General features: G+C 35.5%; 3 protein-coding genes across 3 annotated transcripts; all 3 read left to right on the top strand.

The window, feature by feature from the left end:
- The first annotated feature begins 3,456 nt into the window (after positions 1 to 3,456).
- On the top strand, positions 3,457 to 4,029 carry LOC112088049. The gene has a single exon (XM_024158204.1). It carries the CDS (start codon positions 3,457 to 3,459, stop codon positions 4,027 to 4,029), a length of 573 nt encoding a protein of 190 aa, XP_024013972.1.
- Positions 4,030 to 6,722: 2,693 nt separating this feature from the next.
- LOC18021838 (probable aminotransferase TAT3) lies at positions 6,723 to 7,553 on the top strand. The gene is made up of 2 exons (XM_024158381.1): positions 6,723 to 6,967; positions 7,046 to 7,553. Exons 1-2 carry the CDS (start codon positions 6,789 to 6,791, stop codon positions 7,446 to 7,448), a joined length of 582 nt encoding a protein of 193 aa, XP_024014149.1. The 5' UTR covers positions 6,723 to 6,788; the 3' UTR covers positions 7,449 to 7,553.
- A 4,400-nt stretch (positions 7,554 to 11,953) lies between these two features.
- On the top strand, positions 11,954 to 14,020 carry LOC18021837 (probable aminotransferase TAT3). Its single transcript, XM_006404990.1, has 7 exons — positions 11,954 to 12,249; positions 12,352 to 12,694; positions 12,791 to 13,009; positions 13,109 to 13,168; positions 13,279 to 13,434; positions 13,610 to 13,703; positions 13,848 to 14,020. Exons 1-7 carry the CDS (start codon positions 11,954 to 11,956, stop codon positions 14,018 to 14,020), a joined length of 1,341 nt encoding a protein of 446 aa, XP_006405053.1.
- The last annotated feature ends 447 nt before the right edge of the window (positions 14,021 to 14,467 follow it).

Raw genomic sequence — 14,467 nt, 5'->3', positions numbered from 1 at the left:
ATCAATGCTTTGATTAGATGGGAAGGAATGGAGTTTTACTTCACTGGTGTGTATGGCGATCTGGTGAAGAAGCTCAGAGGTGTGGTTTAGGAGAGATTGATGTGGATTGGTTCTTGCCGGAAAGAACCGTGGGTATTAACAGGGGATTTTAATGAACTTGTTGATCCGGAAGAGAAATTGGGAGGAGGTATTAGATCAAATGCTTCGTGTCTGGAGTTCAAACAGATGCTTACTTTGTGTGGCTTGTGGGAAGTCAGGCATTCTGGTCACCAATATTCCTGGTTTGGGGTGAGGAACGATGAGCTGGTGTAATGCAGGCTGGATAGGACTGTGGCGAATGCGGCATGGTTGGAATTATTTCCCCACTCCATAGCTTCTTATCTCCAACGCGTCACCTCGGATCATACTCCCCTTCTTATTTCTTTGGTGGGTGATCTATGGAGAAAAGAAGCCCCTCTTTAGGTATGATCATCGATGCTTTAATAAAGAGGGTTTTAAAGAATCGGTTATGTCTGTCTGGTCTAGGTCTTGTGCTGAAAGTCAGGGATCGGTGGTGAAGACCTTAACTGAGTGTAGAAAGGCAATTGCACTATGGAAAAAGAGGAACACCTCTAACTCCTTGGTTAGAATCCAAGAACTTCACCACCTGATTGACCTGGCCACAAGAACAAGCCCTTTTGATAAGGTGTATCTGGATAATGAAAAGAGCTGCATAGAGAATACAGAAATGAGGAGAGCTTTTGGAGGCTTAAGAGTAGGATAAAATGGCTTAACAAGAGCGATCGAAACACCAAATTTTTTCATGCAATTACAAAGAACAGGAGAGTTCAGAACTGAATGAAAAGCTTGTTAGATGAGGCGAACAAGGAATGGTGTACAGAGGAGGAGATGGGTAAGATTGCTAAGAATTATTTTAAGAATCTATTCACCTCTGAAGATTTGGGTATCCATCTTGGAAAACCAGAAGAAGTGATTCCGGTTATCTCGGTGGAAATTAATGTTCGGCTACTTAGACCAGTTTCGAAAGAGGAAGTGAAGGAGGCCGTTTTTGACATAAATCCAGAGAAGTGCCCGGATCCAGATGGATTTAGCAGCTACTTCTATCAACAATTCTGGGGTACTGTGGGGGATCAAATTACTGAAATGGTTCAAGGTTTCTTTAACTCAGGAGCCCTGGAAGATGGCATTAACTCCACAAATATATGCTTGATCCCTAAGATTCTGAAGGCAAAAAGGCTCACTGATTTTAGGCCTATCAGCCTCTGCAACGTCTCGTATAAAATCGTGTCAAAGCTGTTGGCGAAGCGTCTCAAAGAGGTCCTTCCTGTGTGTATTTCAGAGTATGAAGCTGCCTTTGTGGAAGGATGTCTGATTTCTGACAATATATTGATCGCTCATGAGCTTCTTCACGCCCTGAATTCAAACAACTCTTGCTTGGAGGAGTTTATAGCGAAAGATCGAAATTTCTAAGGCTTACGATCGTGTGGAATGGTCATTTCTGGAAAAAGCTATGTCTGTTTTGGGCTTTGCGGATGAGTGGATAGGACTCATTATGAGCTGCGTTTCATCGGTTAGTTACCAGATCCTCATTAATGGTTCCCCTTATGGTATTTTTAAGCCGTCGAGGGGCCTTAGGCAGGGTGACCCTCTTCCCCTATCTTTTTGTCCTTTGCACGGAAATATTGGGGAGGATGATGTACCAAGCTGAACGACGAGGGCTAATTTCAGGGCTTAAGATAGCAAGAGGGTCCCCGGCTGTCTCTCACTTGTTTTTTGCCGACAATAATTTTTTCTATTGTAGAGCTGAAGATAATGAACTCGACCAACTGGTGGGAATTTTAGAGAAGTACAGTTTGGCCTCCGGTCAGCGCATTAACTATTTGAAATCGAGTGTCTATTTTGGACGAAATATCCCTCCAGAAAGAAAAAACGAGATAAAAAGAAAATTGGGCATTTCTGAGGAGGGGGGACAAGGGAAATATTTAGGCTTACCTGAGGATTTCGGGGGTTCGAAGGTGGAGACTCTGGGCTTTTTAAAGGATTGTATCCAACAGAAGGTGTTTGGCTAGCAAAATCACTTTCTTTCTTCGGGTAGAAAGGAAGTTCTGTTAAAAGCTGTTGCTATGTCTCTTCCCACCTATACCATGAACTGCTTCAAGCTCCGAAAAACGGATTGCAAAAAGATTATCTCGGTGCTTGCGGATTTCTGGTGGAAAAATAAGCAGGAGGCTAAGGGAATGCACTGGAAGGCCTGGAAGGAACTTTTCAAACCAAAAAATGAAGGGGGGGGGGTTGGATTTAAAGATTTAGAGGACTTTAATCTTGCACTCCTGGGCAAACAATTGTGGAGACTGGTGTTGAGACCCAATGCTCTCATTACCCCGGTGCTCAAAGGGAGATATTTTAAAGAGTCTGATCCTCTATCTGCGGGCCTTGGATCTAGACCATCTTTTGCGTGGAAGTCTTCATGCGGCTCAAGATCTTGTGAATTATGGTTCACGCAGACTTATAGGTGATGGGTCTGAGATTTTAGTCTGGCAGGATAAATGGATTGATAGGAAACCGACCTCAACACCCAACACCTACGGCTTGTCACCAGGTTCCCTCCCATCTCACTTTCCTTCTTGCACCGAACACTAAAGTTGCACAACTCATGAATGTAGATGGCAAGGAATGGAATCAGGAGTTGGTCTCTGGTTTGTTTACAAATGAGTATGCCGTTCTTGTCAATGAAGTGAGACCGGGAGGACATGAGATTCAAGATAGCTGGTGTTGGGAGTTCACAAAGAATGGTGAGTACACTGTGAAATCTGGCTATTGGGTTCTTACCAAGATTGTGAAACTGATCGATGAACAAACCTGTGGAATTGCTGCAACCTAGTCTTGAGCCTATTTTTAAACTGGTGTAAGAGTCAAAAACGAGCCCCAAAGTCCAGCATTATTTGTGGAAGTGTGTGAGTAATTGCCTTTCAGTCTCTGCTAATATGACCTATAGACATCTCACATTTCTATATATATTTCGTTGCAAATCCGTCGCTAATTTGGGACTACTTTTGCGACTTCACTTTCCGACTAAAACGAGAGTCGCTAATATGTCTTAATTTCCCACTCTTTTATGACCATAATTATATAGTCGATTTCCGGTCTTTAATTAGTCGCAAATAAGCGACTCCTGTCTGACTAATTTTTTTTGTTGGTAATTTGTGACTATCTTACCTCTCCATTACGATTAGTCGCTTATTAGTCGCAAATTAGTAACAATATCGTCCCTCTTTTTTGCGACAAAAGGTAGTCACAAAAACTGTGTTTTCTTGTAGTGCGATGAACAAACCTGTGGAATTGCTGCAACCTAGTCTTGACCCTATTTTTAAACTGGTGTGGGAGTCAAAAACAAGCCCCAAAGTCCAGCATTATTTGTGGAAGTGTGTGAGTAATTGCCTTTCAGTCTCTGCTAATATGACCTATAGACATCTCGCAAAAGATGATCAATGTAGCAGATGTCAAGCAAGCAGTGAGACCGTCAACCATTTGTTGTTTACTTGCCCATACGCTCAGTTGACGTGGGCTCTATTCCCAATCGCGGCCTCTCCTGATGGAGTTCTGGATGAATCGCAATACTCTAATCTTTACAGAGTACTCAACATTGGTAGTTCCTTCCCAGCTGAGAAAAGTTTTGAGGAATTGGTGCCTTGGATTCTTTGGAGGTTGTGGAAAAGTAGAAATTATTATATCTTCAAGGGGATTGACAGGGATGCTCGTGACCTTGTGATAAAGGCTAAAGCTGATGCAGAGGAATGGAGGAACAGAACGGAGGATGAGATTGCTGTATCCACCACGCATATCCCAGCTATGTGTCAGACTAAATGGATCCCGCCTCCACCTTTATGGGTGAAATGTAATACTGATGGTGCCTGGCCACAGAACGGAAGAGGTGGCATGGGCTGGGTTCTACGTGAATGTTTTTATGGATGGGAGCAAGAGCTATACCTAAATTACGTACACCCTTGGAAACTGAACTGGAAGCATTGAGATGGGCCATCTCCTCTACAAAAAGGTTTGGATTCTCGCACTTTATCTTTGAAACCGATTCTAAGGAGGTAGTGGATATAGTCAAAAATGGTGAGCAATGGCCCTCATTTTTCCCAGTTATCCAAGACATTAAAAGAATGCTCTCAAGCTTGGTGGATCAGCGGATTGTGTTTAGTCCAAGAGTCTGTAACACTGTGGCGGATTGAGTAGCAAAGGAGGCTCTATCTTTTCAGATTTATGCCCCTAAGTTTTACTCGTTAATGCCAGATTGGAACTCTCAGTTTGTGAATTTTGATCGTGCTACTTTGTAAAACAGTTTATTGGATAATAAATGAAGTTGTTTTGAGCCAAAAAAAAAAAAGCAACCGTTTGCGATGTCCTACTACTATCAGCAAAAATATTGATTCTCTTTTTTTCCCTTCCAATTGTATACTCATAAGAAAATTATCCACATCCAGCTATGGTTTAGTCTTGTTCTTAAAATCACACATGTTTAGAACATGTCAATTCAGTATAGTACTTAGAAAGCACCTCACTTTACCAAATCAACACGTGACATGTTTTGCCAATTTAGGATAGTACTTAGGGACCACCACACTATTTACCAAAAAAAGCAAATTAAAACTACAAAACCTTTTGCTAGTTTAAGTAGTTAGCGAAAAGATGCATCTCATATAGTAAAACCTTATGGTTAAGCAGTATGAATAGTGTGATGTTGAAACTTAAAATTGTATGTTCTTATTAATGTATATATTTTGAGTGATTGGCACAGTTGTGAATAACTAAAAATAAAATATTCATATATTTATTTATTTGGGTATATCTTCTATTATTATTTTACAAGGATACATTAAAAAGAACATTTATGTCATGTATGATTTATAATTATGCCATGCTGAGGTATCAAATTCAGAGAGTTTTTCAAAAAAATTTTAAAATTAGACTCAACTTACTAGATTAATTACATCATATGCCATTAACATTAATTTGGTTAAAGATTAGTTTATATCAAATATATATTTAATACTCAAACATTTAATTTGTAAATATATTTTCTCTCTTTTTCTATTTTTATCAACATATTTATCGAAATTTAATACATAATATTACTTATATTACTAAAAAATATTTTCTTATCCCATATTTCTTTAATTTTAATTTTGTTAAAAATAATCATACTATCTATTTAATAATAATAAAATCTAATTTTTTATACATATTATAATTCATATTTTTTATATCAAAACAAAGTATCTTAGTCTGATGTTAGACCGGTTAGATAGAACATATTAATCTAATTTAGAATATTTAATGTGTAATTTTATTTATATATTACTAAAATTAATTATAAAATCAATAATTATCTAGCATTTATGCAATTGTATTATAAAATAAATATAATTTTGATCATGTATAATCATCATATATATTTACAATTATAAATTTCAGCTAATATTTTTATAACTGTATTTATATATATATATATTATATTTGCATATTCGAAAAAAAGAATTGTGGTTAATATTTACGCTGCATATGATGCGGGTAATCAACTAGTTATATATAATATATATTTTCAGAATTTTTCATTTTATCATATTTATTAAATCATTATATAATTATAATATTAGTATTACAATAATAAAAATAAATGGTAAATATTGTTGTTAAAAATATAAACGTAATTTTTGATGTTATTTTAATAAATGAAATATAATTATATGAAATTATTTTAAATTATTTTTAATATATTAAAGCATAAAGTTTTCAAAAAGCTTCATATAATTCATAGAGGAAAGAACATTTAGAGCACATTTGCATCTTTTAAATCTTTCCTAAATGCTCTATTGATAAATGGTGATTAGATGATAAGAAGTATAATACTTTTTTAATAGCTCTACCAATCAGATTTTATTTATTTATAGGGTTTTATCAGTTATCACACATTCACACATACATATATACATACGTATATATATTAAATTAATATCTCTTTATATTGATACACCTTTTTTTTTGGCGTCTATATTGATACACTTATGACCTCCCAGTTGAACTTTCTCTGATATATCTTTTAAAAAATTGTTGTTTTCGAAATAAACAAATTTTATAGAAGATGTACCAATGAGTCAATAGGAGGCGGCCACAGGCCCACAGGAACACAGTGTTTAATAATAGTCACGTTCCCAGTAAGTTAGTAGCATGTAAAATATCTTCACGTGTTGGAGTATTTTTTTTCTTGTTTCGAAATATTTCTGCGTGTGTATTGTTTTGTTTTATAAGTATTTTAATTGTATTGTGTTGAAAATTCTTATCACAATAGTGTTTCTTGTACACCCTTTATAAACGGGTCGATCAGAATGAGATTTACATACAACACAAGAATTTGGATTCAAAACGAAAAGAAAAACCTAAAGGCAATACAGGTAACAGGTAGATCGATCGATGACGAGCAATGGCGATGAAAACTGCAACGCAAGCGACCACAATGTTTGGCGGTTCAAAGGAAACGGTGCAACAAGTGATGCGGCAGTAGTAAGACTGAGAAAGCTTGCTTTCGGGGAGGCGGAGCTAGAATATTTTTTTACGGGAGTCAATAATAATATAATCACATAAATATTAAATTTATGGGATTAATATATACGCTTGAGTTTAGATAATTTACAAAATATAAAAAAAATACATATTTACAATAAAAATTATAAATTTCACCGGGGTCAACTGACCCCCTCACCGTCTAGTAGCTCCGCCACAACGGGATGTTCAAAAACTACAGCTTAAATAGCAGAAAGATGGTTTTGTTCCCATCCCCCGGTGAGCCCTCCGCTTTTCCCACCTTCAGGACTTGCCCTGAAGCAGAGGAAGCCGTGGCCGCAGCCGCACGCTCCTGCATGGCCAACATTTATGCACCAAGTCCCGGAATTTTCAAGGCCAGAAAGTATAATTCAAAGAATTATTTTGCTTTTTGAAAATAATAATAATAATCTTGAAATGACTTATCATTTTTTTCTCTCAGAGCAGTGGCAGATCATTTAAACGGAGAGCTTCCGTCTCAGCTTAGAGAAGAGGATGTGTATATCACCGGTTGTTGCAACCAAGCGATAGAGATCGTAATAGAATCCATTGCCGGAAATCTAGCGGCCAACATTTTGCTTCCATGGCCAGGTTATCCTCACTATGATGCTCATGCAATCAATAATGGCATCCAGATCCGCAAATACGATCTCCTCCCTGAAAGAGATTTCGAGATCGATCTCGACGGCTTCGAGGCCCAACAATCCTTATCATTATTTTGCTTCCATGGCCTCGAGGATGAGAATACCATCGCAATGGTTCTTATCAACCCCAACAATCCTTATGGGAATGTCTACACCTACGATCATCTCAACAAGGTTTTCGTTCATATAATAAACATATAACTTTTTCGATATATGTGACATATATTATCAATGTTTAGGTTATCTTTCCACTTAATAGGCCAGTAATAGAAGTTTATCCTAGTTACATAGATATAACAGCAGCAAAGAAATAGCTCATGCTATTTCAAACTTCTATTAGTATGTTTTTCTTTTTTTAAAAGACTTTTCTTGTTTCTCTGATGAAATCTCGTGTTATCGGCACTAATCACTAATTGTTTAGGGGTTTGATCCACTAATCATAACCGTTTTTACACCTTCATGAAGCAAACATAAAAGACCTAGAATACAATAATCTAAGCTCTAAATCAACTATAAAAAATGGTTAAAAATTAACTAAACTAGATTTATAATCCGTGCGTTGCGCGGAATTTCATTTTTAAATAGTTAATTCATTATATTTATATTTTTACTGTTCTTGATTTTATTAGACTTATTTTCTATTTTTATATTATCATAGTTTGTTATTTTTTTGGTCTTCTTTCTCATCTTCAACATTTTTGTCCTCGTATTTTTATAAATTCTTCTTTATCAGTTTTGTGTTCTTCTTTTTCTTCTTTATTTTTCTTTTTTTCATCTTCGTCTTCATTTTCTTCGATTTCTATTTCTTCTTTTTCTTTTTCTTTCTATTGTCAACAGTCTAAATACCTAGAACGGTTCAACTTCTTTTTATTTTTATTTTTTTCGATATTTTTTTAATCTTTTTCTGATTTTGTTTCGTCTCTTATTTTTACTTAGCTCGTGTATGTATTCTTCTTTTTTTATTTTGTCTCCATCTACATATTTTTCTTCTTCTTCTTTTTTCTGATTTTGATTTTCTTTCTTTTTCATCGTCTATGATTTTCATTTTCATCCTCGTCTTTTTCTTTAACTATGTCTTTTTACTGTTTTCCCCAATTTTTACTCTTCTTCTTCTAAATAAAAAGTAATAATTATAAACAATGTGTGAATTAATTAAGTCATTAGATTTAGTGTTAGTGTTTTTCTTTTATTATTAAATGAAAAGAATAATTTTTTAAAATGTGTGAATTAATTAAGTCATTAATTTTAGTTTTGTTATTCTATGCTGATGTGGACATCCTAGATGGAGAGAAAACTCTGTCATTATATAATAGATTAGCCTGAATTAATTGGGATAATTACCATTTTAACTGTTACATAATTTTTTTTATTAACCTTTAGGTTCCAAAGATTGCTAGGAAACTTGGCATAATGGTGATATCCGACGAAGTACACGTTCGTGTTGTATATGGGGACAATCCTTCTATCTCTTTCAGAGTTGTGCCTGAGATTTCTCAGATTACAAGTGAGGAAAAAAATTGACCCCTTAATCCTTTATATAAAATACTATAATGAGAAAAACTCACTTGAGTAATTCATTACTCTTTTACAGCTTAACCCACAAATAATAAATTGTGAAAGACTCACAGTCCACTAAGGTAATTAATTATTATTTTCAGATGGACAGTCTTATTTATAGTGTAGTTTCCTCTTCAATAATTTGAAAGTTTTTGATATGGGACATATCACATATGGGCCGATTTAAAAAAAAAAAAACAATAAATGACAAACACGCGCACATGTAGACTCGAACCTAGACACGCACACAGGTAACTCGAACCTAGACACGCACATGAACATATTATACCCAATTTTTCACAAACCAACTGGACTAACTTAACATTTGAAAAATTAGTCTCCAAAAAATATCTAACTCCTCGGCCCTGAACACATGTTTCATTGACCTGTGTTCAGACACGGTTTTGATCCCCATGGGGAAGTTTGGATCAGTAGCTCCAGTGATAATGCTTAGATCCATATCCAAAGGATGGGTCGTCCCAGGCTGGAGAATTGGCTGGATTGCCAAGAACGATCCTAATGGCATTCTTAGGTCCACAGGGGTTAGACTCAACTTCTAAACCCGAATTTTAAATAAGAATCGCTCATATAAATTGAGAAGAGAGAGTAACTAATATTTTGGGCCTTTTGCTGGCATCAGGTAGTTAACGCAATATAGGATTGTCTTGAATTAGATCCACAACCATTAATTATTCTTCAGGTTTGTAGTCTCTCATTATCAACACTACACAATATCTTCGAAAGCAAGTGTTCAAAAAATCGGCCAAGTCGGTTTCGGGGTTAGCCGACCCGATTTTCATAAAATCAGTGAAGCAAATCTGGTTTAGTAATAAATCGGACCAAGTCAGAGAAAATCGGAAAAATTGGACTAAATCGGTAAAATCTGCCAAATCAAACTAATTATTTTTATCTTTTTCAATCATTTTTATGGTTTTGGATGATAAACCGACATCGGTTTACAGAAAGGAGAAAAAAAAATGAAGAGCCTAATGGTCATCCTACTTACCAAACTCAAAGTGATGAGCCTAGCGGAGATATCGATTCCGACGATGAAAAATGATATAGCCAATGATTTTGAATTTGAGTCTGAAAATAAGCAGGTGGTGGATATGGATGTGTTTGAAAAATAAGTTAGATAAATTTCTCTTTGCATTATATTTTTAAAGTCTTAAAACTTACTTTACTTTGAAGAATTTGATGATTTTTAGTTTGGTTTCTATGTTGAACTTTATTTTATAATTTTATTTATCAATTTTTCTTACTTTTTTACTAAAACATAAATTTTGACAAAAACGATTAAACTTTTTTTAAAATATGATATATATATATAGAATATTTATAAAAAAATAATAAAATTTTGCTAATGTTTAAGCTCCGCCTAGTCTCCGACTAATCCGCTTAGGCGCTAGTCTCCTATTATACGCCTAGTCACAAAATTAGCTCCAATTTTTTTAGCCTATCTTTTTTTTTAGCCTATCTTTTATATAGCTCTTGGGGCAGAGAACTGGGTGAGGATATCAATCGGAACCAAAGAAGCCGTGCTAGAAGAAATATTTGACAGATTAAGAAGTTTCTATAGTCGTCATGCCACCTCTAAGGAAGCTATCAAACTCAATGGTCATACAATTAATCACAGAATTGTTTCAGATGTCATCTGATTCTAGTTTTCTTCCTTGTGCCACGGTGAATGTTTGGATTTACAGAATGAATGTTTGTACACCTGCCATGACTCCATAAGTTTGTAATGGCTGTTTTGTGTAGTCACGAATAATATCATAGATAACATCGTTTCATAAACAAACGAGGGCATTCGAGTCTTATAGATATATGCAGCAATACAAGGACATTTGTATTTACTCTTACTCAAAACGATCTAGTTTGCAAAGCGCTTAGCAAAAAACTCAATAAACTAAGCTATAAACGATAAACAAATAAATCTAGATCGACTCTTAATGGAAAACAATGGGCCATGGGCTTAGCAAATAAGAAGAAACACTATCCTAGAACATGAAACATGAAAAACAAGACTAACTATCGTGATACTAATTACTTCACTAATTACATAATTTGCTAAACCTTTTATTGGTAATCAAATATTCAGTGAGCATTAACGAGCAAGTCCATTAAGTTCATTAATCACCCTAACATCAGCTTTCATTGTTTAAGGAAGAAAAGCCAACTTAAGATTCATTCAACCATCTCATCAAACACTTTTAGAACATGAAATGTCTATGATCTAGATTTCAATGATCAGTTAGCATTAATTACATTTCATATGAAGGATTCAAAATCATATAGGCCTAATCATTATCAATCCATCCTAATTTACTAAATCCATAACCCAAAGCCCAAAGGCATAACTACTCACATATTATGGAAGGTCTAAATAATCAGAAAAAGTACATTTTTAGGTCAGTTTTAAGATGTTTTTCTCCTCCTGGTGGTCTAATATATTATGGGATAGGAAATGCATATTTCAATAAATTATGGGATAGGAAATGCAGAATCACCATTAGAAAGCTTGGTGAACTGAATTATATATATCTTCCATACATGGCAAATAAAAAACGGGCATTTTCTTCAATACATTTTTTTCTTTAATTTTTCGTTTTTTATGTGTTTTTATTCGCTAATTCTAACCAGTTTCATATGATAAGTCTTACAGGAAAAATGTCCTTAATTATATGAGGCCCTTTAACAAAAAAAAAGTCACTAAACTATTGTTGCATGTGAAATGTGTAGAGTAGGATATGTTTTAAAATGTTATTGGTGATCAAGCTAACGTGTAATGAATCAATAAGAGATACCCTCTGTTTAAGATAATGGAATGGTCACGCAACAACTAAATAACGAATATTAATAAGGATAGAAACTTTCACGTGTTGGAATGATTGTTTTTAGAGTTTATACACATATATAAATATATATATATATGTACTGCATCATTGCATGTGGCTTAAATATTATTTTAATGTCTAAAGAACACTAAAATATTGCTGCATGCATGTGTATTGCGTTTAAAAATTCTTATTATAATAGCCCTTCTTGTGGTCCTTATAAAGGGGTCGATCAGAATGAGATTTAACCACAACACAAAACTTGATTTCACAGCTAAAAGACGAATCTAAACGCAAGACAGAGAGATATCGATGGCGAGAAATGGCGATGAAAACTGCAACGCAAGCGACAGCAACGTTTGGCGGTTCAAAGGGAACGGTGCAACGAGTGATGCGGCGGCAGTAACACTGAGAAAGCTTGCCTTTGGGATGTTCAAAAACTGCAGCTTGAACAGTGGAAAGACTGTTTTGTTCCCAACTCCAGGCGAGCCTTCCGCTTCTCCCAGCTTCAGGACTTGCCCCGAAGCCGAGGAAGCCGTGGCCGCAGCCGCACGCTCTGGCATGGCCAACTCATATGCACCAAGTCCCGGAATTTTAAAGGCTAGAAGGTATGACTAATTTAAAATACTTTTTTCTTTTTTACAAAAACCAAAAAATAAAAAATATAAAGTTGACCTATCATTCATTAGATAATAACTCATTTCTTTTAGAGCGGTAGCTGATTATCTTAACGGAGAGCTTCCAGCCAAGCTGAGAGCAGAGGATGTGTATATCACTGGTGGTTGCAATCAAGCAATAGAGATCGTAATCGATTCCCTTTCCGGAAATCCATCTGCAAACATTCTGCTTCCTAGACCGGGCTATCCTCACTACGATGCTCGAGCAGTCTATAGTGGCCTGGAGATTCGCAAATATGATCTCCTCCCCACAAGGGATTGGGAGATCGATCTTGAAGGCCTCGAGGCTGCTGCGGATGAGAATACTGTGGCAATGGTTCTTATTAACCCTAACAATCCTTGTGGAAATGTATATACCTTCGATCATCTCACCAAGGTATAAATATTTTTCATATACTATTCAAACCTTTATAATTTTTTTTTTTATGTACATAGAGCTAACATATTTTGTTTTGTATGGGCCAAACTTTAGGTGGCGGAGATGGCTAGAAAACTTGGTATAATGGTAATATCTGATGAAGTATATGATCGTGTTGTCTATGGAGACAAGCCTTTTATTCCCATGGGGAAGTTTGCATCAATAGCTCCAATCATCATGCTAGGATCCATATCCAAAGGATGGGTCGTCCCGGGCTGGAGAGTCGGTTGGATCGCCATGAACGATCCTAATGGCATTTTTAGATCTACAGGGGTTAGTCAGCTTCTGAACCTAATATTTAATTATAAGATTCGCTCACACTAATTAAGAAGAGAGTAACTAATATTTTGGGCCGACTTTTATTGACATCAGGTAGTTCAAGCAATAGAGGATTGTCTTGATTTAGTTGCACAACCTTCATATATTCTCCAGGTTTGTAATCTAAAGCTATAATCAAAGAGTTAAGGCTTCATATATATATATATATATATATACAAACGTTTCTCAATAATGTGACTTTATATCTTCATGAGTTTTGATAGGAAGCACTTCCTGATATATTGGAGAAAACACCTAAGGAGTTCTTCGCCAAGAAGCTCAAAGCCATGAGACGCAACGTAGAGCTTTCCTGTGAGAGGCTCAAGGACATTCCTTGTCTCTTTTGCCCCAAGAAACCCGAATCTTGTTCTTATTTATGGGTACTTTCTTTTACTTGGATCTAAGATATATATGTATTTTAGATATATATATATATATATTAGGATCCTTATTCTTGATTTTATACATTAGGCATAAATTCACAATCTAGATATCGAAATCATGCCTTATAATAATTGATATATAACTAACCAGTTTAAACGATTTGTTTTGCAGGTAAAGCTTGACACATCAATGTTTGATAATATCAAGAATGACTTTGATTTCTGCACAAAGCTAGTTAGTGAGGAGAGTCTTGTCCTGATACCAGGTATTGATCTCTTAGTAACCTGTCAAAAACTTGGGCTCCCATATTATTGTTCTTGCATATGTTTTCAATTTATAAAGTTTAATCTAGTATGAACACCTTTTTTGTTTATTTATATTTAAATATACTTTTTTGGGAATATGGCAGGAGTGGCTCTAGGGGCAGAGAATTGGGTGAGGATATCGATCGGAACCGACGAATCCGTGCTAGAAGAAATATTTGACAGATTAAAAAGTTTCTATGGTCGTCATGCTCTCTCCAAGAAAGCTATCAAATTCAATGGTCATTCCATTACCCAGAAGGGTGTTTCTGTCATTTAACTCTTTTCGGCTTAAACCATATATTGTAAGATCCCATTGTAAGGCATAAGAGCATCATTTATCGGTGAAACTGTTATTGAGTTTCTTAGTAATTTTTAATTAATAATTTTGGATTAAGAAACTTATTAAAAATTCCAATAATTTGTATAGTTTATCGGTAAACTCTAAATAGATTTCTAAAAAATAAACAATGGAGATCGAAGTTCATCTTCTCCGTCAAGTCAACTTCATCTCCTTCAACCTCCTTCCACTCAAACTGATTCACCATATTCGCCACATAACACTCAAGATGCAGCTTTGCCAATCCAATCCCAGGACAAATCCTCCTCCCTACTCCATCGGTTCCTTCCAAACCACCAGATCTATTCCAATCTCCGCCATATTGAAACTCCCAGACGAAGGATGTCGTGGCATCTTCTTCATCTCTTCTTCCACCAAAGACTCTTC

This window comes from Eutrema salsugineum, unplaced genomic scaffold (assembly GCF_000478725.1).
Source record: "Eutrema salsugineum unplaced genomic scaffold, Eutsalg1_0 scaffold_15, whole genome shotgun sequence".
NCBI lineage: Eukaryota > Viridiplantae > Streptophyta > Magnoliopsida > Brassicales > Brassicaceae > Eutrema > Eutrema salsugineum.
Note: the sequence above shows the minus strand (reverse complement) of the source record. Positions and strands in the feature narration are given on the sequence as shown.

Bases quoted from the DNA above. Each gene is read 5' to 3' on its own strand.
- LOC112088049 (XM_024158204.1), top strand. From the start codon at position 3,457: ATGACCTATAGACATCTCGCAAAAGATGATCAATGTAGCAGATGTCAA.
- LOC18021838 (XM_024158381.1), top strand. From the start codon at position 6,789: ATGTTCAAAAACTACAGCTTAAATAGCAGAAAGATGGTTTTGTTCCCA. The intron at 6,968-7,045 runs GTATAATTCAAA...TTTTTCTCTCAG, and splicing joins GGAATTTTCAAGGCCAGAAA to AGCAGTGGCAGATCATTTAA.
- LOC18021837 (XM_006404990.1), top strand. From the start codon at position 11,954: ATGGCGAGAAATGGCGATGAAAACTGCAACGCAAGCGACAGCAACGTT. The intron at 13,010-13,108 runs GTTAGTCAGCTT...TATTGACATCAG, and splicing joins GCATTTTTAGATCTACAGGG to GTAGTTCAAGCAATAGAGGA. The intron at 13,169-13,278 runs GTTTGTAATCTA...GAGTTTTGATAG, and splicing joins AACCTTCATATATTCTCCAG to GAAGCACTTCCTGATATATT.